Source organism: Neoarius graeffei, chromosome 18 (genome assembly GCF_027579695.1).
Source record: "Neoarius graeffei isolate fNeoGra1 chromosome 18, fNeoGra1.pri, whole genome shotgun sequence".
Classification (NCBI taxonomy): Eukaryota; Metazoa; Chordata; class Actinopteri; order Siluriformes; family Ariidae; genus Neoarius; species Neoarius graeffei.
Genome location: NC_083586.1, coordinates 50537949 through 50562770, shown reverse-complemented (window position 1 = coordinate 50562770; position 24822 = coordinate 50537949). Strand labels below are relative to the sequence as shown.

Sequence of the window (24822 nt, the reverse complement as noted above, 5' to 3'; positions counted from 1 at the left end):
GAGACGTCGTCTGGATGGGAGCATATGTTGCTCTAGAACCTGGATATACCTTTCAGCATTGATGTCTTTCCAGATGTGCAAGCTGCCCATGCCACACGCACTAATGCAACCCCATACCATCAGAGATGCAGGCTTCTGAACTGAGCGCTGATAACTTGGGTCATCCTTCTCCTCTTTAGTCCGAATGACATGGCGTCCCTGACTTCCATAAAGAATTTCAAATTTTGATTCGTCTGACCACAGAACAGTTTTCCACTTTGCCACAGTCCATTTTAAATGAGCCTTGGCCCAGAGAAGACATCTGCGCTTCTGGATCATGTTTAGATACAGCGGCTTCTTTGAACTATAGAGTTTTAGCTGGCAACAGTGGATGGCACGGTGAATTGTGTTCACAGATAATGTTCTCTGGAAATACTCCTGAGCCCATTTTGTGATTTCCAATACAGAAGCATGCCTGTATGTGATGCGGTGCTGTCTAAGGGCCCGAAGATCACAGGCACCCAGTATGGTTTTCCGGCCTTGACCCTTACGCACAGAGATTCTTCCAGATTCTCTGAATCTTTTGATATTATGCACTGTAGATGATATGTTCAAACTCTTTGCAATTTTACACTGTCGAACTCCTTTCTGATATTGCTCCACTATTTGTCGGCGCAGAATTAGGGGGATTGGTGATCCTCTTCTCATCTTTACTTCTGAGTGCCACTACCACTCCAAGATGCTCTTTTTATACCCAGTCATGTTAATGACCTATTGCCAATTGACCTAATGAGTTGCAATTTGGTCCTCCAGCTGTGCCTTTTTTGTACCTTCTAACTTTTCCAGCCTCTTATTGCCCCTGTCCCAACTTTTTTGAGATGTGTTGCTGTCATGAAATTTCAAATGAGCCAATATTTGGCATGAAATTTCAAAGTGTCTCACTTTCGACATTTGATACATTGTCTATGTTCTATTGTGAATACAATATCAGTTTCAGATTTGTAAATTATTGCATTCCGTTTTTATTTACAATTTGTACTTTGTCCCAACTTTTTTGGAATTGGGGTTGTAGAAGTACCAGAATCATCTGTAACTAAAATCTTAAACCAGTTTAAGAACTAAGGCAAAAGATATTTTTGACTGCGATTGTGCATTTGTTAGGAAGTACGCAAACGTTTTCTCTTCTCCAGTTACTTACTTGGTCAATCTGTCCATTAAACAAAGTTATTTTCCTAATGCCTGGGAGACAGCAGTAATAACCCCTATCTTTAAAGCAGGTGATGTAACTGATGTTACAAATTATAGGCCCATTAGCATTCTTCCAGCCATCTCTAAGGCTACGTTTACATTAGACCGTATCTGTCTCGTTTTCTTCGCGGATGCACCGTCCGTTTACATTAAACCGCCTGGAAACGCCGGGAAACGGGAATCCGCCAGCGTCCACGTATTCAATCCAGATCGTTTCAGCTCCGGTGCTGTGTAAACATTGAGAATACGCGGATACGCTGTGCTGAGCTCTAGCTGGCGTCTCATTGGACAACGTCACTGTGACATCCACCTTCCTGATTCGCTGGCGTTGGTCATGTGACGCGACTGCTGAAAAACAGCACGGACTTCCGCCTTGTATCACCTTTCATTAAAGAGTATAAAAGTATGAAAATACTGCAAATACTGATGCAAATACTGCCCATTGTGTAGTTATGATTGTCTTTAGGCTTGCCATCCTTCCACTTGCAAGTAGTAAGTGATATGCGCTGGGATCTCACACACAGCGGCTCAGTCCCGAATCGTGGCTTGTTCACTTCACTCGCGCGCTGTGTGAGCTGCGCAAGGCCGGAGTGCGCACCCTCCAGAGGGCACTCGCTGTTCAGGGCGGAGTGATTTGGAGCGCAGGATGCCTGCGGAGCCGAGCGTATCCGTGTATTGGCGTTGCTATGTGCACGCAAATCGTGTATTGGTGTTGCTGTGTGCACACTAATCGTTTTAAAAACGTTAATCTGATGATCCGCTGATACGGTCTAATGTAAACATGGGCTAAGGTAGCTGAAAGAGTGGTCTGTGACCAGTTGATAGCCTATTTACAGTGCCTTGAAAAAGTATTCATACCCCTTGAACTTTCACATTTTTTCCACCTTACAACCACAAACTTGTTTTTTATTGAGATTTTATGTAATAGACCAACACAGTAGCACAATTGTGAAGTGAAACGAAAATGATAAATGGTCTTCAAAATTTTAAACAAATAAAAATCTGAAAAATGTGGTGTGCATTAGTATTCAGCCCCCTGTACTCTGATACCTCTAAATACAATCCAGTGCAATCAATTGCCTTCAGAAGTCATCTAATTAGATAACAGAGTCCTACTGTGTGTAATTTACTCTCAGCATAAATACACTTGTTCTGTGAAGGCCTCAGTGGTTTGTTAGAGAACACTGAAGAACAAACAGCATCATGAAGACCAAAGAACTCACCAGACAGAGGGATAAAGTTCTGGAGAAGTTTAAAGCAGGGTTAGGTTATAAAAAAATATCCCAAGCTCTGAACATCTCAAGAAGCACTGTTCAATCCATTCAAAAATGATAAAAGTATGGCACCGTCACGGTTTGGGTTGAGATGGGGATTGAACATCTTAACCCTCAATGCCACCCTCGGAAGGAGACAGATTCAGGACAGAGATGCAGAGAATTAGCGTTGTCAAAAAAGGAAGTCTTTACTGAGAGCAACAGATCAAAAATCAAAAATAAATCTTTAGCATGTATACTCCAGTTCCAAATAGGCAAAAAGGTCAGTCATAAAAATGCACAAAAAAAATTAGAAAATCAAAATGGCAAACAGTACTTGGCACAAAAGTTCAAAAGGTCAAAAATAACTTATAATCAGCAGACCATGGAATCTAAAGATCAAGTCCCAGGTTACAACATCCAACAGAAAAAAAGTCACAGGCTTTTAAGTGTCCAGAAAAAATAAGACAGAGTTCAAAGTTAATGTCCAATCAAGAAAGTCCAAAGCAAAACAATCCTCTTCTTAGAAAAAACAGATGCAGAGGTCAAAAAGGCAGTTCAGAACAGTGGAGCAAACAGCTATCGTGAAAAACCAGGACAAGTACTCACATGGTGGCTCACAGGAGAACTCAGCAGAGTGAAAAGAAAACAGACTCCTATATATAGAGATCTTGCAGTCACGTGACCGGAAAGTGCACAACCCCCATCCTGTCGGTCAAAAACACCGCTGAATACTGCTGCACTCGTGTACAGAATGGATCAATTTCAACCGACGGACTACACGGCTCATTTTTCTAATGAACAGATAACTAGATATATGTCTAAAATAAACGATCTACAGATTTGTGACCCTTATGGCTTTCCGGACGGAGTTTTCACGACCGGATTTTGAACTGCCAGCGGAATACCCGGACGTGTATGATTACCTCATCAACTTTCCCTCGCTGTTCAGTGGTGAAGCACTGCGTGCTTATAAATCTCTGGACAGTTATCTTTACAGAAATTCAGGATTTGTCAGCGACTCAGATGTGGCATCTTGTAAACAAGAAAATAACTATCCTCATTGGATGGGTAAGTCACTTAAGTATTGAGTATAGCACTGACCAGCCGATTACTGAATAGAATAAGGTAATTCCAAATCGTCCGTCTTGTTTACATGGATCTGGCGTTGGAGAGGTGGAGGTTTGAGTAGCTGTTTTCTGAGCTTAGTCAACAGGCCGGCTCTGCCTGTAGCCTCGCTTCTGCTCCCGGCGCCGCCTCCTTCGCTTTGCTTCCAATAACAATCCACGGAGACCTCGCTGTCTCGTCCGGAATGTGTTTTTTTTTTTTCTCGTCCGGAATGTTGTGCATGCGATGGAAATCGCTACAAACCGTCATTTTCTGCTGGAAACCAATGTCCAGTAAGTCCATACGGTTGTAGTGGATATTGAAGTCCGGTACAGACGAACAACACGCAAAAATACACACAAAAAACATAAAAAACGTGCACAGGTAGGGAGAGCTTGTAGCCGCAGCCGTTGTAGTAGAATTGTATATAGTAGGGTTTTTCAGAAGAAAAGGTAGAAGTAAAAGCAGAAGTAGAAGGCGGAATATGGCGTTTGACCGACACGATGGCGTCTGTCACAATCTGGCTCGGCTGTGACGTCACACGCAAGATCTCTATAGGCCAACCAATCAACTACTTGCCATCCATGAGTCAATTAGCCAATAGCATGAAGCCAAGTGTAACCCAAGAAAAACAAGGGTAAAAGAAAATAAACTGCTGAATGGTGACATCTAGTGGCCAGGTAAATGAACAGCAGGCTAAAATGTCCACAGAACCTGACAGGCACAACTGCAAACCTACCAAGACATGGCCGTCCACCTAAACTGACAGAGCGAGCAAGGAGAACACTGGTCAGAGAAGCAGCCAAGAGGCCCATGATCACTCTGGAGGAGCTGCAGAAATCCACAGCTCAGGTGGGAGAATCTGTGCACAGGACAACTATAAGTCGTACACTCCACAAATCTGGCCTTTTAGGAAGAGTGGCAAGAAGAAAGCCATTGTTGAAAGACAGGCATAAGAAGCCATGTAGGGGACACAGCAAACATGTGGAAGAAGGTGCTTTGGTCAGATGAGACCAAAGTTGAACTTTTTGGCCTAAATGCAAAGCGCTGTGTGTGGCGGAAAACTAACACTGTTCATCACCCTGCACACACCATCCCCACTATGAAACATGGTGGTGGCAGCATCATGCTATGGGGATGCTTTTCTTCAGCAGGGACAGGGAAGCTGGTCAGAGTTGATGGGAAGATGGATGGAACTAAATACAGGGAAATCCTGGAAGAAAATCTGTTGGAGGCTGCAAAAGACTTGAAACTGGGAAGGAGATTCACCTTCCAGCAAGACAATGGCCCTAAACATACAGCCAGAGCTACAATGGAATGGTTTAGATCAAAGAATATTCATGTGTTAGAATGGCCCAGTCAAAGTCCAGACCTAAATCCCATTGAGCATCTGTGGCAAGACTTGAAAACTGCTGTTCACAGATGCTCTCCATCCAATCTGGCTGAGCTTGAGCTATTTTGCAAGGAAGAATGGGCACAAATTTCAGTGTCTAGATGTGCAAAGCTGGTAGAGACATACCACAAAAGACTTGCAGCTGTAATTGCAGCAAAAGGTGGCTCTACAAAGTATTGACGCAGGGGGCTGAATACTAATGCACATCGCATTTTTCAGATTTTTATTTGTTTAAAATTTTGAAGACCATTTATCATTTTCATTTCACTTCACAATTATGTGCTACTCTGTGTTGGTCTATCACATAAAATCTCAATAAAATCTTTTAAGTTTGTGGTTGTAAGGTGGAAAAATGTGAAAAAGTTCAAGGGGTATGAATACTTTTTCAAGGCACTGTAGATGGTAATTTTCCACTACACCCCATGCAGTTTGGATTTAGGAAGAATCATTCAACAGAAACAGCACTTTATTTTATTGAGCAAATTAAATCCAGACTTGACAGGGGAGGTGTTGTTAGTGCTGTCTTCCTTGAGTTTAAAAAGGCGTTTGACACAGTTAATCACAATGTTCTATGAAACAAACTCTCAAAGTTCAATCTTTCTTCTAACGCTCTGACATGGATGGAATCTTACTTAGATTCAAGAAAGCAGTATACAAGAATTATGGACACATGCTCTCCCCTATCTAATAGCACCATTGGAGTCCCCCAGGGGTCGATTTTAGGACCGATTTTATTTAGTCTATATATCAATGACTTACCTTTGATATGCCCAGAAGTTTACATTCAGATGTATGCAGATGACAGTTATTTACACACATACCAAAACGAGTGAACAAGCTGCAACACAACTCACTGCAGCATTAAATAAAGTGTCTGATTGGCTGACAGTTAACTGTCTTACTCTTAATGTGAGCAAAACAGTAGCCATGTATTTTTCCATCAAGAGGCATGACCCAAAACAACAACCCAATATCCTTGTTAAAGGAGAGGTGATAAATACTGTTGATAACTTTAAGTATCTGGGTGTTATCATTGATTCTAACTTAACTTTTAAAAAGCACATAAAGATATCCAAAAGTATCAGAGCTAGTCTAGCTAATTTTAGGCATATCAGGCACCAATTGCCCTTACCTGCTGCTAAACTGTTTTTACATTCTGTGATTTTTTTCTCATCTATCTTATTGCTCTACAAGTTGGTCCCAGGTAGGGGTGACTATCTTACAACCTTTAGCCACCCTCTACAAACAGGCTATAAAAGTTATTGATAAAAAAACAAGAAATTACCATCATTGTGCCATCATAACAAAACACAACTTACTAACCTCTGAGAGTTTTATCTGTTTTGCTGATATGTGCTTGATGTATAAACTTATCCATGATCTTGCAACGCCACCTCTCAAGCAATACATATCACTTTGCAGAGATAAATTAAGGGTCTCTAGATCTTCAGTGAGAGGTGATTGTTATGGGAGTTTCAGGAAGACTTCATTTGGCCGATCAGCTTTCTCTATCAGTGCAGTAGAAAAATGGAACTCAATTCCAGCTCATATTAGAGACTGTACAAGTTTCAGCCAATTTAAAAAATCCTTGAAGATATGGCTGAAGGCTTATCAAAGATGTGATCATTAATTTATTATTTTGTGATGTGTGCTGCCTTATGTGTTGTCATTTGTGTATTGATGGTAGTGTCCTGTGTAGGTGTGTTGTCCTTGTGCCATCGTTACATGTTGTGATGTTGTGTTGTCCTAGTATGATGTTGCTGTTTTTAGTGTATATCTAGTCGTAATGGCAATAGTAGTATATGTATTGTCCGTATTGTTTTTTTTGTTTGTTTGTTTGTTTTAAGCCCCCTGCCCAGGGACCACAGATGAAAATTAGCTGTACAGGTAACTCTGGTATGGGACTTGTTCTGTACATGGCCCCTGTTAAATAAACTAATAAACTAAACTAATTCTACATTTTGGGAAACCCATCTGTTGGACATACTACTGTAAATGCAACTTTTATAAAATCTAGCAAGTCACAATTTACAAAATATATAATTTAAAAAAAAGTTCTATTTGTATCAAAACAAACAATAATATTAAGAGATGCTTTCCTTTTTTAATAGGTGGATGATGTTAAGCTGAAATTCACCGTTCCTGCAAATATTTGAGGATTCAAATCATCCCCAAAAGCATTGACATCACTCAAGAGATTTTTTTTGTTGGATTCTGCTCAAGTATTTCAGAATTACAACAGTTCATGAGCATGGTTTATTTTCATTAATCAGTTATTGTTTTTCCTCTTGAGCTTTCTTAGATTTGAGATATGTGTTTATTATTGTTAGAAATTAATGCTATATATTCTTTACAACAGTTTGATTGTATCTTAAATGATAGAAAATGACTTGTGTTAGACTATACAGTGGGGCAAAAAAGTATTTAGTCACTCACTAATTGTGCGAGTTCTCCCACTTAAAAAGATGAGAGGCCTGTAATTTTCATCATACCGTAGGTATGCCTCAACTATGAGAGACAAAATGAGGAAAAAAAATCCAGAAAATCACATTGTCTGATTTTTAAAGAACTTATTTGCAAATTATGGTGGAAAATAAGTATTTGGTCAATAACAAAAAGTTCATCTCAATACTTTGTTATATACCCTTTGTTGGCAATGACAGAGGTCAAATGTTTTCTGTAAGTCTTCACAAGGTTTTCACACACTGTTGCTGGTATTTTGGCCCATTCCTCCATGCAGATCTCCTCTAGAGCAGTGATGTTTTGGGGCCGTCGCTGGGTAACACGGACTTGGGCAATTCCAGCGTTATGGACGTGACACTTGAACTTAAAATGGCAACAAATGACCCAGTGCATGTTTTATTGTCTCCCAGTATTTAAACAGGTGTTGCATATTTTAAGGCTGTACCATACTGGAGAAGTGATAGAACAAGAACAATTCCCATAGTACATCTAGGGCATGCCAGAAAATGCCAATAAAAGATGCGTTATGGATGTGACAGAAAAAGTATCACTTTTCTTGGGTGACTGTACATTTTTATCAAACTCTGTGAAATTGTAAACCTAATGTCGAAATGGAGATATCCATTTGATAGAGGGGTCCAAGGTGAATATTAAAAAATCTTTGTTTAAAATATTTTGTATTTCATGCAAAGTTTCGGAAGGAAAAGTTAGCGTTATGGATGTGACGAAATTCCGTTATGGATGTGACGACTTTCAACTCCCTCCAAAGATTTTCTATGGGGTTGAGATCTGGAGACTGGCTAGGCCACTCCAGGACTTTGAAATGCTTCTTACAAAGCCACTCCTTCATTGCACGGGCAGTGTGTTTGGGATCAGTGTCATGCTGAAAGACCCAGCCACATTTCATCTTCAATGCCCTTGCTGATGGAAGGAGGTTTTCACTCAAAATCTCACGATACATGGCCCCATTCATTCTTTCCTTTACACGGATCAGTCGTCCTGGTCCCTTTGCAGAAAAACAGTCCCAAAGCATGATGTTTCCACCCCCATGCTTCACAGTAGGTATGGTGTTCTTTGGATGCAACTCAGCATTCTTTCTCCTCCAAACACAACAAGTTGAGTTTTTACCAAAAAGTTCTATTTTGGTTTCATCTGACATTCTCCCAATCCTCTTCTGGATCATCCAAATGCTCTCTAGCAAACTTCAGACGGGCCTGGACATGTACTGGCTTAAGCAGGGGGACACACCTGGCACTGCAGGATTTGAGTCCCTGGCGGCGTAGTGTGTTACTGATGGTAGCCTTTGTTACTTTGGTCCCAGCTCTCTGCAGGTCATTCACTAGGTCCCCCCGTGTGGTTCTGGGATTTTTGCTCACCATTCTTGTGATCATTTTGACCCCACGGGGTGAGATCTTGTATGGAGCCCCAAATTGAGGGAGATTATCAGTGGTCTTGTATGTCTTCCATTTTCTAATAATTGCTCCCACAGTTGATTTCTTCACACCAAGCTGCTTACCTATTGCAGATTCAGTCTTCCCAGCCTGGTGCAGATCTATCATTTTGTTTCTGGTGTCCTTTGACAGCTCTTTGGTCTTGGCCATAGTGGAGTTTGGAGTGTGACTGTTTGAGGTTGTGGACAGGTGTCTTTTATACTGATAACGAGTTCAAACAGGTGCCATTAATACAGGTAACGAGTGGAGGACAGAGGAGCCTCTTAAAGAAGTTGTTACAGGTCTGTGAGAGCCAGAAATCTTGCTTGTTTGTCGGTAACCAAATACTTATTTTACTGAGGAATTTACCAATTAATTCATTAAAAATCCTACAATGTGATTTCCTGGATTCTTTCCCCCCATTCTGTCTCTCATAGTTGAGGTATACCTATGATGAAAATTACAGGCCTCTCTCATCTTTTTAAGTGGGAGAACTTGCACAATTGGTGGCTGACTAAATACTTTTTTGCCCCACTGTATCTAGACACCTTTGAACCAGAAATTAGAGCAGTCCATGGCGAACACACACAGTAAGTGAATGTAGGTTTACTGTTTCAATGGATAAGCTGTGTACTCTGTCAAAAGACATCTTTTTATAATCAACCCATTTCCCAATAATAGAGGTTTCAGACAAAAATTCAAAACAATCAAGGTCTGGTAATTAGCTATTGTCACAAGTGTTCACTCGTTCATATGTTTTGATGGTTCTTTTAAAAAAATGATTAAAAGCCCTCAAAGTCTGCACTATGCAAATCTGGCTAAACATACTGCCAAATCCAAACAAGTTTCTGCACATCCCTTCATACTAACACCAGAAACAAGGCTGAAGTTGACACAGATTCTTGTCAGTTCCATGTGAAATACTGATGCAAATACAATATTGCACCTGTAGAGAGCACTCATTGCTCATTTCTAAAAAAAAACATGATCCATGTGCAGTAATGCTTCACTGAATTGGCTAATTATTACTCTTGCACAAATGTGTGATGGTAGGATTTGTTGTTCTTTTTATTATGACTTGGGAATTATTTACTTCTTGATCGCATCATTTTAAGAATGTACTGATTATAAACTTTGAATAAATAATCATAGACTCAAGGTTTGACACATTGTCTGAACTTTATTTTCTTGGCCAAAATAAATACATTATGTTTGATATTAAAATGAATGTCTTCTCTCTTAAAGGTATCATAATTTCATTGCATAAAATGCCAAGAGAGAGCAAATGAACTGAAAGCTGATCATGATCACATGGTTACACATGTCAAATCAACAGGAGAATTACCCAGACAGCGTGCCGGTGCAAGAGTGAACTTAAGTCTTTCTTGAATCATTTTACAGTCGTACATACTGTAGTGTCTTTGAACCATCCTATAGTAATTTTACTGTAATGTACTATAGTATACACAAATTATACTCCAGTATACTATCATTCTTGCACTAGGATACACAATATTTAAACATGACATTTTACCAAAGGCAATGTTAGGCCTACAGTAAATTTAATGTCTAAAATGGGAGCTCTGTATCAGCAGGGGATCAGTTCTAAGTTCTAACACGGATAGCCAAAACTGCTGATAGGAGTGAACTGTATCTAAAGCTTGTTTTTCATGTACATATGATAGTTTCATTTATAAAGTCCACACTATGACTTCAATAACTAATAATAAAATAAAGTAATTATAACAATATACTGTAATAAGTTATGTGAATCAATCTCTCTCATGAACTGATTCTGACATTTCCACTGAATATTTTATCATGGTTGAGGTGTGGAGATGGATGCAAATGCAGAAACATTTTATTTACACAGGGTAGTCAATGCAACAAAAAACTATCACACATGAAAACACACCAGAAGAAGTGAGGAACACAGCCAGCATCAGCATGGAAAATAAAGACAAACACGACAAAGAAACTGACAGAAGTTGGGGTTTAAATAAAGCGAGTAATAAATATCCAAACTGAAAGCAGGTGTGCAAAGATATGGCGGTCCCACTGTACATACTAAATTACAGTCCCATTTTCTGCAGTGCAATAAGGACGGAATGTTAAATATAAAAATCAAGAGTAAAATGAAGAGCAGAGGCTTATGCTTGATGCCCCCCATTCATTTCCTGTTAAGCATTTCAAAATGTTAATACTCTTCTTACACTTATCAATAATCTTCTGTATGTGTACTTTAAAAGAAAGTTTAACATCAAACCATACCCTTAGGGATCTTAAATTATCCACTTGCTTGAGTGGCTGCCAGGGGCGTCAGAAGCATTTTTAATGTGGGGGGAAGGGACACACTGGCAGGGGGTCTGGGGGTCCGCCCCCAGAAAATGTTTAATTAATTAGATGCCATTTCCTGTATTCTGGTGTATTTTTAACAGGTTGTTAAACACCTAATTTTACCTACAAAAGTCACTTAATTCAATGACTATTTTAGAGACTCAACAATAAGTCCTCATTCAACTAGTCCATATATTAATCAGCCTGTTTTTAAACCCACTGCTCTGCCTAAAATAATGAGATGAATGTGACACAATTTATCACCAACAATGACTTTATGGGTGCATTTTACTTTTTTTGTGTTTTCTTTTTAATTTAGTTTTAGATGTAACACAACATGCCACTGTGCCAAGCAATAGTGACACTCAACTGTCTGTTTAAAAATAAGAATATTCATAATTTCACACAGGGGCAGCACAGTGGTGTAGTGGTTAGCGCTGTCGCCTCACAGCAAGAAGGTCCAGGTTCGAGCCCCGTGGCCGGCGAGGGCCTTTCTGTGCGGAGTTTGCATGTTCTCCCCGTGTCCGCGTGGGTTTCCTCCGGGTGCTCCGGTTTCCCCCACAGTCCAAAGACATGCAGGTTAGGTTAACTGGTGACTCTAAATTGACCATAGGTGTGAATGTGAGTGTGAATGGTTGTCTGTGTCTATGTGTCAGCCCTGTGATGACCTGGCGACTTATCCAGGGTGTACCCTGCTTTTCGCCCGTAGTCAGCTGGGATAGGCTCCAGCTTGCCTGCGACCCTGTAGAACAGGATAAAGCGGCTAGAGATAATGAGATGAGATAATTTCACACAATGAACAGGCAATGACATGGCATCACGCAAACTTCATAACACAAAATCACACTGTGTCAAGCAACGGTGACACACAAATAACTTCACACAATGAACAGGTGCAATTTTGTTAACCAACTGTGACTTTAGTGGGTGCATTTTACTTTTTTCCGATTTAGTGATGCTCATAACAAAAATGACATGGCATCATGCAGTCTTCATAGCACAAAATTACGTACACTGTGTCAAGCAACGACACACAAAAGAGAACTTCATACAATGAACAAGTGCAGTTTTGTCAGCCTACATCCAATAGTGGTACTACAGTAACATTTACAGATTAGTATAACAAACAGATTTATAGATATAACTCCTTCTTACATTGGTGCCACCACAATTTCTACCACTTCATAACTTTTATCCCCCTTTCCTTCACAATCCACCTGGAATACAGACATCCCAACCTGACAAAATTAATTTCAGGGAGGTCCCCCTCTTTGGGGAAGGATTTTTTTTTTTTTTGGGGGGGGGATACATTGCCGGGGGGTATGGAGGTACGCCCCCAGAAAATTTGGATTTGGTTGATGTGATTTCCTGCATTCTGGTGGATTTTGGGGTGGCCTTTTGGAGATGAACAATACCTGAGTTCACTCAGTTCACTCAGATTCATAGCTGACACCCTGACTTCGGGATTTAGCTGCCCCCAACCCATAAACTATGATAACTACAATGTGCCATATATTAAGCTCCTTACTGATTGAATCTGGACCCCCCCAGAACTCATCAACTGGTAAATTCTTATAATTTAGCACCAGTGCTTCCAGGTTAGATGAGACATAATCCAGGACTTCTAAATGGAGTTGTTCTCTGGCATCTGCCTTCATTACATTTGGAAATCTCTCTGCCAAAGTCAAAATCTGCTCTGGTTTCACATCATGGTTCTCAGGATTGACCACTGACAGATTCATCAAGATTTGATCTCTCATTGGGAATTTTTCCTTTTTTTTTTTTAAAGCTTCTGACATAGAATGCTCTCGCATCTCTGTGGAATTGCTTTGTTTTGTGCCTGGAGAGTGCTGATTTTCACATCGGAAAATCACATATTTGATGGAAGATGGATGTGTTAATAGTACCTGAAGATACAGTATTAATTGAACAGCGTAAATTTTGCTCATGTTGTGAGAGAATCTCTTTCAGAGCCTATAAACACAGAAAACTCAGACGAGTTAGTTGAGAGAGATAACAGGATGGCGTGTCCATTCATTTGATATTGAAATCGTGTTTTTAGATGCAATATAATATCACACGTGTTTCAGTGTACAAAAAGGCAAGGACAAGATTCAGAAATACACAGGGAAGTTTATAAATTATAAATTAATCTTGCAATGGCTTTTTCCTTCACTCCAGTTCCATGATTATTGTAGAGACTTTACCTTAAAATTTCAAACAGGTTCAATTCACCTTAAAATCAGCTCTCTGTAAAGGGACACCGCAATAAGATCATAGGGTTTGGAATTTTGAAAAAAAAAATCTTGTATGGTTGCAGAGATACGATGATTTTAGTCAAAATAAATAAATTAATAAATAAATAACGGTAATTACGCATTGACACCCCCCCACACACACACATCCACTTAACGTTGTAGCACAAAATAGAAAGGGTGTGCATGGTCCTAATTGGTTCTGTTTGAACCAGAAAAGGTTGTAGTTTTATGAGCGACTTAGTTTTGGAGGTGAATCCGAACAAATTCCTGGCGGTTGCGCGCCACCTGCTTCTGCAGCTCCAGCACTGAAAGTGAAAGTAATTTATTGCCATTATTGAGCCTTCTGCCGAGCAAGTGAGCTTACAAAGACGACGATTACAAAGAGACACTGCTTTATCATAACTGTGAAAGTTGAACACCAAATCAGTTACAAAAAAACAAACAAAAAAAAACGATGATTTGTACCATGCATTAATTTCCTGGGTTCCAGAAAACAGCTGGAGCAGGTGCTGCTCTTTTTCATGCTCTATGCACTCACTGACTGGTCGATAGGTTCGGGATGGAGGTTGCTCGCTTGCTGTAGATTCCGTGAGATTTTATGTAATTTGTGGGCATCAGGGAGTCGCTATCAATATGCGGGAGACTCCCGGAACTTCCGGGAGATTTGGGATGTCTGTGGAAATTCCACAGTGGAATAACCTCCATCTCTCTCCACTGTTTTCCTTTCTACTATTCCTTCCCCATACACTGATTTCCCATGTTACTTTCCAGAAAACTGGCAAAGACCAGACAAAACAAGTTCGTCAAATCACAACAGGGAATCAGTAAATATCCTCAGAGCAGACTTGACCTCATTCTTGGCATTACAGTAAGGCAGGCCTACTGGGTTTGAATTAAATGATAGCTAACATTAAGCTAGCTGATATATCTCCTAACATTGACTAGCCAGCTAACTGCACTAACATTTCCATTGGGACAAAAGAAACCTGTCCTGTGGGGAAATTTTGACTGACTGTCTGCTTCTTTGTAAAGAATGTCCTTATGTCCATTGTGTCTGGGGAGGGAGCAAATACTGCAAACAATTCATCATCAACCAAGAATACCCCATTAGGCTAAGCTTATTTTATTGTTTAGTTGAACATTAATTTAACGAGGCCTAGGGTTAACTTTGACGACATATAACAAAAGAATAAGGTTTTAGCAAAAGCTAGACATTGTGAGGTGGCAGTGGGGCTGACGTCACCTCCTCCACTATCGAGCAGCTGCACCAACATGTCTCTGCTCGCACTGAGATTCACTTCACCTGCGTACGGTGAGTTGTTGTAGGTAACGCCCAGAAAACCCGGAGTGGATTTTCAGTGGTATGTGTATTCTCTTATCAATCAAGTGGAATGGATTATTTCACGAAGCAATAGAAATGGCGCTGGGTGAACTAATATTTTATGTTAAATGTGGGCGGGTCCAAACGAAGAATTATAAAATGTGAAGGGGACACGCCCCCTTCACATTCAACGGTGGCTGCCCATATACCGGTAGTCTGAGGTCCACCGTAGGGTTAGCCCTTTTTTTTGAAAAACAGATAACTTGTGTCTTCTCAACAGACAAATGAAACCCCCACTCATGTGACCATCTTTCGACCTTGTTTATTGCTGCTTGCATTCTGTTCCTCAGATTATTAGTATTTCGGCCTCTCACCCACAGTGCCCCATCGTCTGCATAAAGTGCTCTCCTGATTCTGGAGTCTATGTTGTTAAAAACATCATTAATCATTATCATTATATTAAACAGTATGGGGCTGCATACACTTCCCTGCGGGGTACCATTCTCTACAGTGTAAATATTTGAATGGTTTACTCCAACTCTTACCTCTATTGTTCTATTCTTTAAAAAATCCCTAATCCAACTGAACATTTTACCGTTTATTCCCATTTTATTCAATTTAAATAAAATACCCTCTTTCCAGAGCATATCATATGCTTTTTCAATGTTGAAAAACGTTGCTAAAACAGACTCCTTGTTTACTTGAGCTTTCCTAATTTCATTTTCCAGACAGACTATTGGGTCCATAGTTGTATGACCATTTCTAAATCCACTCTGGCGAGAGAAATAAAGAGGTCTTCTTTCTTATCTCGTACTGTATACCAATCGCTTAATCATCCTTTCCATTAACTTGCATAAGTTGGATGTTAAAGCTATAGGCCTATAGCTTTTGACCTCTACCTTATCCTTACCTGGCTTAGCTATTGGTACAACTATTGAGTGTTTCCAACTAGCGGGCAGCCTTCCTTGTTCCCAAACTTTATTATATAACTTTAAAACCACTTTTTTAGCCACATCAGATAACTGGTCAATCATCTTATAGCACATTCCGTCTTTACCTGGAGATGTATTCTTAACACCTATGATTGCTCGCTTCAGTTCAAACAATGTAGGGTTTTTATCAAGGGCACTCTCACTTCTTTCCTTCCCAGTATGTTACCATTATCTTCAATCTTTTTTATTCTCCATAATAACTCTTCATTTGATAAGTTTTGAGAGCTATGCACCTTAACAAAAGCCCTAGCAAGCATCTCTGCTTTTTCTTCATTAGTTACTGCTTCGCCATCATTGTCTTTAATTACTGGTAAAGAGAGATTTCTTCTTATTCCTCCCATCTTCCTAATCATTCCCCATCCCTCACTAACCTTTATTTCTGCCCCAATGGTACTACAGAAATTCCTCCAGTATTTCTTTTTGGTTTCTCTTATGATTCTTTTAACTTTAGACTGTGCTTTTTTATATGATATCAAGTTATTAAAAGAATGATTTGTTTTCACCATTCTAAATGCTTTATTTCTGGCTTTGACTGTTTCTTTACATTTGTCTGTCCACCATGAAACCATTTTCTTTTCGCTTATCCCAGAAGATTTGCCTATAGTCTCCTCTGCTGATTCATACATGAAATTTGTAATTATGGAGTTTAACTCTTCAATATCATCACTTAAATTTGACATAATCTCCATAAATTTACCACTTGCTCTCATATTATAAAGTCCCCAGTTGGCCTCTCATTTTCCATCGAGGGTACCAATTTTCTTCCAAACTTGCATCTTGTTTTTGTATCTTGGTCCAAATAGGGTAGTGATCGCTTCCTAATAGAGAGTATTGTTATAAACTTCCCACTGACTGATTCCTGCAATTTGTTCTGATAATATAGTAAGGTCAATGGCTGATCCTGCTCCATGAACTACATCAAATCTGGTGCCTCTTCCATCATTTAAACAGACTAGTTCGTGATCATCCATAAATTCCTCAATTGTACTCCCATTTTCATCTGTTCGTATGCTTCCCCGCAGTGCATTATGTGCATTGAAGTCTCCACAAAAAATAATTCTACCATTTCCCTCCTCACAGATGTTTTCAAGCGTCTCTCTTGTTATCGTTTGGCAGGGGTTATAGAAATTAATTATTTAAACTTAGATTTACCAACCCATACTTCAACCACAATCACTTCAATTCCTTTATTTATGTTTAGAGCCCTATAATTAAGACCTTGTTGAATAAATGTGGCTACTCCTCCCCCTATTCCTGGGTTTCTATCCTTGCGTACTGCTACTGTATATATCTATAAATAATAAAATCAAGTGATGGTTTTAACCAGGTTTCTTGAACACAAATAATGTTTGGTTTAACATACTGCTTTTCAATAAAATGTTTAAATTCTTGTGCATGAGCGATTAAGCTCCTGGCATTCCACTGTAATATGGACAGAACCATCAAACTCCACCACCACATGATTGCTGACTTTCAGACATCCCTGCTATTAATACTGCATTGATTGACTCAAATGATAGTTCCTCTATCTCAAGGTACTTTTCTGCTGCTTTTGTGATGATTTTGATTCTCTCTGTTCTGCTGTCTGTCTGTGCTGAGCAATTAATAACTTCCGCTATAAAAGCAACAAATTTCTTCTTCTCTGCAGTCAAGGTATCTTCAGAGATTTTGCAGTTCTGTGCAACTATTTGAGCTGAAGGTTGAGACACAGAAACTGCTTTAGCATTAGGGCGTCCTTTACTATCTACCTTCTTGATTGCATCAGCATAGGTAAGTTTCTCCTTCACCCTTACATTTTGAATCTGCACTGCTCTTTTATGTGCCTCACATCCTTTATAAGCAGCACGGTGTTCCCCTCCACAGTTACAACACCTTTAGTTCCTTCGGCGCATTTGCCATAATCATGCTCCCCTCTGCAATTAGCACACCGGGCTTTAGCCCTACAGGCTGCAGCAATATGCCCAAACCTTTGGCATTTAAAACACCTTGTTGGTGGAGGAATGTATGGCCGTACTAAGTAACTAACATACCCAATCTTAACCCTTTCAGGTAATCTATCCTCATCCAGAGATAGCATAACTGACGTACTTGGTCTTTTAACTCCATCTCTTGCAATAGAGATCTTGCAGTCACGTGACCGGAAAGTACACAACCGCCATCTTGTCGGTCAAAAACACAGCTGAATACTGCTGCACTCGTGTACAGAATGGATCAATTTCAACCGACGGACTACACGGCTCATTTTTCTAATGAACAGATAACTAGATATATGTCTAATATAAACGATCTACAGATTTGTGACCCTTATGGCTTACCGGACGGAGTTTTCACGACCGGATTTTGAACTGCCAGCGGAATACCCGGACGTGTATAATTACCTCATTAACTTTCCCTCACTGTTCAGTGGTGAAGCACTGCGTGCCTATAAATCTCTGGACAGTTATCTTTACAGAAATTCAGGATTTGTCAGCGACTCAGATGTGGCATTTTGTAAACAAGAATACTCATTGGATGGGTAAGTCACTTAAGTATTGAGTATAGCACTGACCAGCCGATTATAGAATAGAATAAGGTAATTCCAAATCGTCCGTCTTGTTTACCTGGCGTTGGAGAGGTAGAGGCTTGGCAGTGGAGAATTGAGTGGCTGTTTTCTGAGCTTAGTCAACAGGCCGGCTCTGCAGCCTCGCTTTTGCTTCGGCTCCCGGCACCGCCTCCTTCGCTTTGCTTCCGATAACAATCCACGGAGACCGCGCTGGTCTCGCTATCTCGTCCGGAATGTTTTTTTTTTTTCTCGTCCGGAATGTTGTGCATGCGATGGAAATCACTACAAACTGTCATTTTCTGCTGGAAACCAATGTCCAGTAAGTCCATACGGTTGTAGTGGATATTGAAGTCCGGTACAGACGAACAACACGCAAAAATACACACAAAAAAACATAAAAAATGTGCACAGGTAGGGAGAGCTTGTAGCTGCAGCCGTTGTAGTAGAATTGTATATAGTAGGGTTTTCCAGAAGATAAGGTAGAAGTAAAAGCAGAAGTAGAACTAGAAGTAGAAGGCGGAATATGGCGTTTGACCGACACGATGGCGTCTGTCACAATCTGGATCGGCTGTGACGTCACATGCAAGTGCTCCATAGGCAATCGTTTTACTTTGGTTACTCGAACCCCTCTCACATTAACTCTGATCTGTTCTTCAGTCAGTTCTGTGGATACTCCAGAAATTACACCCATAGTCTTTCCCCTTTCCTCCCACACTTGTGGCTTGATCGCTTTTCCCAATAATGTCTTACACATCATTAGCCCCTGCTGCTGGTCTTTATCCCTACATGCAACCATCAAACTGACATCTCTTAAGGTTTTGACTGTACGTACCTCGCCAACTAGCTTGTAAACAGCCTCGCTGACTTTTAAAGGATTCAGAGTACACGGGGATTGGAATCTAAGTATCACTTTATAATTTCATTTCCTTTACTTTCCTCTCTTCATCAGGTTCTAGTTCTTTCCTTTTCTTGCTCCCTGGGTTGATCGTCTGCCATTCTCCTGTGTGTGTATTTCTCTCACTATGATCATTGCTTAGATCCAAATCATCGGCATCGTCTGCCTCCTTAAACTCTTCCATCTCACTTCCTGTGAATCCCGGATCCAGACGCGCAACTTGTGAACAGGCAAGGCAGGCAACTGCTTGGGGGCCCCCCAAGAGTCGGGGCCCGAGGGCTTATTTATTTTGTTTTTTATTATTTTTATTGTTCTTTACCATTGTATTTTCACATTTGGAATTTAAAAAAACTTTGGTTTCATACATTTTTCATTGGTGTCAGATTATTTATAACATATTGGTGATGAACACTAATCAGAAGGGCCCCCTGGAAATTTTTGCTTGGGGCCACAACAGACTCTAGAATCGCCTCTGCCCGGATCACACCCCCTCCATGTCGTCTCCCACCAGGCTTCTTCTTCTGTGATTTTTATTGGCAGCTTGCAATTAGTGCATTACCGTCATTTACTGGACTGAGGTGTGATCACATTGGGACGTCAGTAAATAACTAAATTAGCAAAACAAACAAACAAAAAATAAAATTAAAAAATGCTAAATTCTTCTTGCTAGTTGTGTTTCTTTCAGAAAATCTATTACTGCTTTGGCTGTAAACTGTGTTCCAGGTAGACTCAGTAGGTTGCTCAATGTGGCAGAATTCTTTGTTACCCTCTTAAGATGTTCTCTCTCTTCCGAGTACTGCCTACATGTCAGAAGTACATGCTTCAGTTTCTGTTTCTCTGCAGTATGGGCACGCTCCCGTCTCATGCTTCCCTATTGTGTATAGACCGCTGTTGAGTCCTGTGTGTCCTATTCTTAGCCTGGTGGTGAACCAGGTTTCCTCCTGTCACGTGAACAAGCTGATCTTTTTAACTGTTACTGCTTGTTGAATGCCATATAAATGCCTACCTTTCTCCCCCTTATCCCATTTGTCTTGCCAAAGTTTCTGAATATCTTCTTTGATTATTGCTTTAAATTCTGATTTGCAAAGTGGAACCTGTACTTCTATTTGCTCTGATTTAAGTGCTTCTTTTGTCAACTTGTCTACCTTCTCATTGCCCTCAATACCTGTATGTCCTGGAACCCAAGATGTCCTGGAACCCAAGTGAACTGTAAAATGAGTTTTAGCTGAGTTATTCTGAAAAATCATCTGGTGAACTTCATCTAAAAGATCCTGTCTGCATGCAGATTTCCCAGTCTGGATGCTTGTTAGGGAGGACAGAGTCTGAACAGATAACTGTTTTATATGGCTTAACTTTTTCTACCCCCTGTAGTGCCATTATGATGGCCATCATCTCTGCAGAGAAGATTGAGAGGTGGACTGAGGTTCTTTTTTGAATTGTAACATTGTATTTAGGAATATATACAGCCACCCCTGTTTTAGCTGCTGGTTCTTTGGATGCATCTGTGAAGATCTGTACTGTATCGTCATACATGATTTCTAAATACTGCTGTACACTTTGATAAAATGTTGTCTTGGCTATGTTTTTAGGTTCTAGATTAAGTACAGGAGAGCAGAAAAACCAAGGTGAAATTGTACTCAGGTTGACGGTTTTGCTGCAAGGTATAGTACTGATTCCCATGGCATCTGCCTCTTTATTGCTGTTCCATCCAAAACTACAGTTCGCAGTGCACCCATATTCCCAGCATTCCTCTAACACCAGTTTTGTAGGATGTGTAGCTTCATGCCCTTGTAGAGTTATCTAATATGCTAGAGAGAGTTTTAACCTCCTAAGACCTAAAGGCATCTCCCCTGCTTCTACTTGCAGTGCTGGGATTGGTGAAGTTCTGAAGGCTCCACAACACAGCCGGAGAGCTTTGGCCTGCACCCTGTCCAGTTCAGCTAATGTGGATTTTGCTGCCGATTTGTATACTGTACATCCATAGTCGAGCACTGAGCGGATTATTGCAATGTAAATCCTTTTCAGTGAAAAGCCTGACGCCCCCCAGCTGTATCTTGAAAGACACCTCAAAAGATTTGATTGCTTTCTTACACTTGTCAATCATTTTCTGAAGATGAATTTTAAAAGTGAGCTTACTATCAAACCACACACCAAGATAGCTTGTGTCATTAACCTGCTTAAGAAATTGTCCATATATCTTAAGATCTATTATGGGTTTTACCCTTTTCTTAGAAAACAAAATGAATTGAGTTTTTTCCACTGAAAGGTGGAACCCCCAGTCAAATGACCATTTTTCAACCTGGCCTATTGCTGTTTGCATCCTTTGTTGTAAGTTGTCAATATTACGGCCCCTAACCCACAACGCCCCATCATCTGCATATAGTGCTATTTATCCTCTGATTCACTCCACCAAAGACATCATTAATCATAATATTAAACAGAATTGGACTGCATGCACTTCCTTGTGGAGTGCCATTTTCTATTGTGTATGTACTTGATGACTGATCCCACCCTGACCTCTATGGTTCTACCCTTTAAAAAGTCTTTGATCCAGTTGAACATTTTACCACCTATTTCCATTTTATTCAATTTAATTAAAAGCCCTTCTTTCCATAGCATATCGTAAGACTTCTCTATATCAAAAAAGGTTGACAAAACACATTCTTTGTTGACTTGTGCTTTACGTACCTCATGCTCGAGGCAGATTACAGGATCCATAGTAGTTCTTCCATTACGGAACCCACTCTGGTAGGGTATAATCAGCCCTCTACTTTCTAGTTCGTATACTAACTTTTTAGTAATCATCCTCTCCATAAGTTTGCATAGGTTAGACCAGGGGTGCCCAACCTTTTTTGACCCGAGGTCTACTTTTCAGTAGCCAACCCCTCCGGGGTCTACCAGTCCAATACCAACATTTCAAACCACAAACATCGTCGCCAGCCTGCAGTAACTTCACAACAACACAATACTACTTTGTTTACCACTTTACTTTATGTCCACATAAGCATAAAGTAGGCTACAAGTTGACAGACTTATAAGTAGGCCTACATCAGTAAAACATAAGTACAACAGATTTGGACAAACACTGCCATGCAATCATAATAAAAACAGTCCATCACAAGTTGCAGGTGGCAGAACAGGCCAGAAATTGAAAAGTCCATTACAAGTTGCAGAACAGTCCATTACGTTGCAGAACAATACTATTGGCATAATTCCACAGACAGCAGACAATCCTCCAAATGAGCCGCTTCCTATAACAACAGACACACACAGACCACATTACACGTTGCAGAATAATACTGTTGGCATAATTCACAGACAGCAGACAACAATCCTCCAAAAAATGAGCCGCTTCTTATAATAACAGACAGACAGACAGACACACAGCCATAACTGCCTACCTGTGGGCTGGGTGAGACGATGCGCTGGGCAGAGCGGAGGCAGCTAGTGGGACACCTGGCACTGGGAGGAGGAGGCGAGCTTTTCGTAGGCAGGAGTGTAGGTACTGATTGCAAGGCGTAGGCAGGCTACAAGGTGGTCGTCAGTCATTGTTGATCGGTACTTGGACTTTATAATTTTCATGTGCGAGAACGCACACTCGCACAAATAAGTGGAACCAAAAAGAGCTGTCAGGTTTAAAGCACATCTTCGGAGATTGGGGTATTTCTCATCCAACAGCAGCTCCCAGAACGCTGCGTGCTTTCCAGGCGGGGCCGATGTTGATTTGGCTTTCATGACAATGTCATTTTGCAATTTTAGAATCTCGTTTTCAATCGCATCGCGTTCCAAATCGAACAGTGATTTGACTTTGTCAGCAATGTCACCAACAGCAACATTTGCACCAAACGGATTACACATGTAGGTTGCTACAGGTTCGAGGGTCGCAAAGTCAGTAAAACGCTGCTCAAATTCTGACGAGACGTTCTGAACATGCTCCATATAGCGGTCAATATCAAGTTGCGTCAGCCTTTTACCTTGACTTTGTAGTTCAGCATGCATATTTGGAAAGTTTGTGTGCAGGTCGCGCTGCTGCAGCCGCCGTGACATGAGCTGTAGCTTGCTTTTAAAAGTGTTCACAGAACTCATCATCTGGACTACGTCTTTATCTTTACCCTGCAGGTCTACATTCAACAAATTGAGTTCGTGGGTGAGGTCGGTGAGGAAAGATAAATCTAAAAGCCACTGGTGGTCATTTAGCTTGTCATGATAATCTGCATGTTTAGACAGCTTCAAGAATTCCTTGATTTCTGGCAGCAGCTCTGTGAATCTGGCTAAAAACTTCCCTCTGCTTAACCACCTGACGTCTGTATGAAGCAGCAGCTCGGTGTGCTCAGCGTCGCTTTCCTCCAGATGTGCACGGAAAAGCCTTCTCTGAAGACTCCTGGCGCGCACTGAACACACAATCTTCATGCAGATATCCATCACGTCTTTCATTTGAACGATCTTCCCGCTTAGTGCTTGCTGGTGGATAATACAGTGATAATTCAGAATGTCTGGAAAAGACTCACTTTGCTTGCACAGTGCTATAAATCCATTTGTGCGGCCTATCATAGCAGGGGCACCGTCAGTGGTTATAGAAATCAGTTTAAAGAGCGGCAGTTTTGTCTCGCGGGCGAATGTCATGAAGGCATTGAAAATATCCTCGCCTCTCGTTTGTCCTTTTAGTGGCAACATGGTCAGTAGCTCTTCCCTGGCGCTCATGTCTTCGAAAACCATTCTGATGAAAACACATAACTGAGCCACATCCACCATATCAGTTGACTCATCAAACTGCAGAGAGAAGCATTCACATGCATCGATGTCCTTTCTTAGCTGCTCCTCCACGTCCACAGCCATTACCTCACATCGCTTTGTAGTGGTATTGCGGGACATTTGTACATCTTTAATCGCCTTCATGATCTCCGTTTTATTTTTAAAGCCGTCAAATAGGCTATCCGCGGCCTCCAGAAAGCCTTCCTTCCACGCCTCGCCGTCTTTGAATGGCTTCTTGTGTTTAGCAAGGATGTGACTAGCCCGATATGAAGCAATTGTTGCGGCCTTCGACTGTTCATTAGGTCTGGTGAATTGTGCCTGCTGCTCAGACAGGCGTGCTTTCAGTTCCTTGAGTCTTGCGGCACGTAAAGGGGTTTTTGCGGGGTATTCCTTCTCGTACTTCCCGGCGTGCATCGTCTTGTAATGACGCTCAACATTCGCTTTTTTTGCCAATCCCACCTTTGCATTGCAGATCAGACAAATGGGCGCTTTATTAAAATAAACAAAAAAATAATCTTCCTCCCATTCAGAGTGAAAATGATAGGTCTTGGGACGTTTCGGTTTGCTCGGGCCCTCCGCCATGTTAACCCGTTGCTGTTGCTAGGCCACTGCCGGGGTCAGCTGTCAATTTCCCATAACGCACGTGTCACTGGTAGACTACACATGCGCACACGCACACACATACAGCCAGCCGGTGCGGTTGCGAAAATTGCTTTTTTTCCCGTTTTCCCCCCTTTTTTTCTTTTCCCCCCCAAACCTCCCGCGGACGACTTGTGATCAGGCCGCGGGCGACCGGTCGACCGCGGGCTACTGGTTGGGCACCACTGGGTTAGACGTTAAAGCTATTGGTCT

The 24822-nt window shown here is 40.9% G+C and overlaps 2 protein-coding genes across 2 annotated transcripts in view; one reads left to right on the top strand and one right to left on the bottom strand.

Moving 5' to 3' along the window:
- The window catches only part of LOC132866772 (verrucotoxin subunit beta-like), a 39032-nt gene extending 31860 nt beyond the window's left edge, over positions 1-7172 (top strand). The window contains exon 11 of the mRNA XM_060899550.1: positions 7092-7172. Coding sequence (XP_060755533.1) covers positions 7092-7136 — 45 coding nt within the window. The 3' untranslated portion in view covers positions 7137-7172. The remainder of the gene's footprint in view (positions 1-7091) is intronic.
- A 15490-nt stretch (positions 7173-22662) lies between these two features.
- On the bottom strand, positions 22663-24384 carry LOC132865792 (zinc finger BED domain-containing protein 5-like). The gene has a single exon (XM_060898298.1). The coding sequence runs from the start codon at positions 24382-24384 to the stop codon at positions 22663-22665; it is 1722 nt and encodes a 573-aa protein (XP_060754281.1).
- Between the last annotated feature and the right edge of the window lie 438 nt (positions 24385-24822).

Excerpts from the sequence above, each read along its gene's own strand:
- LOC132865792 (XM_060898298.1), bottom strand. The coding sequence starts at position 24,384 with ATGCACGCCGGGAAGTACGAGAAGGAATACCCCGCAAAAACCCCTTTA.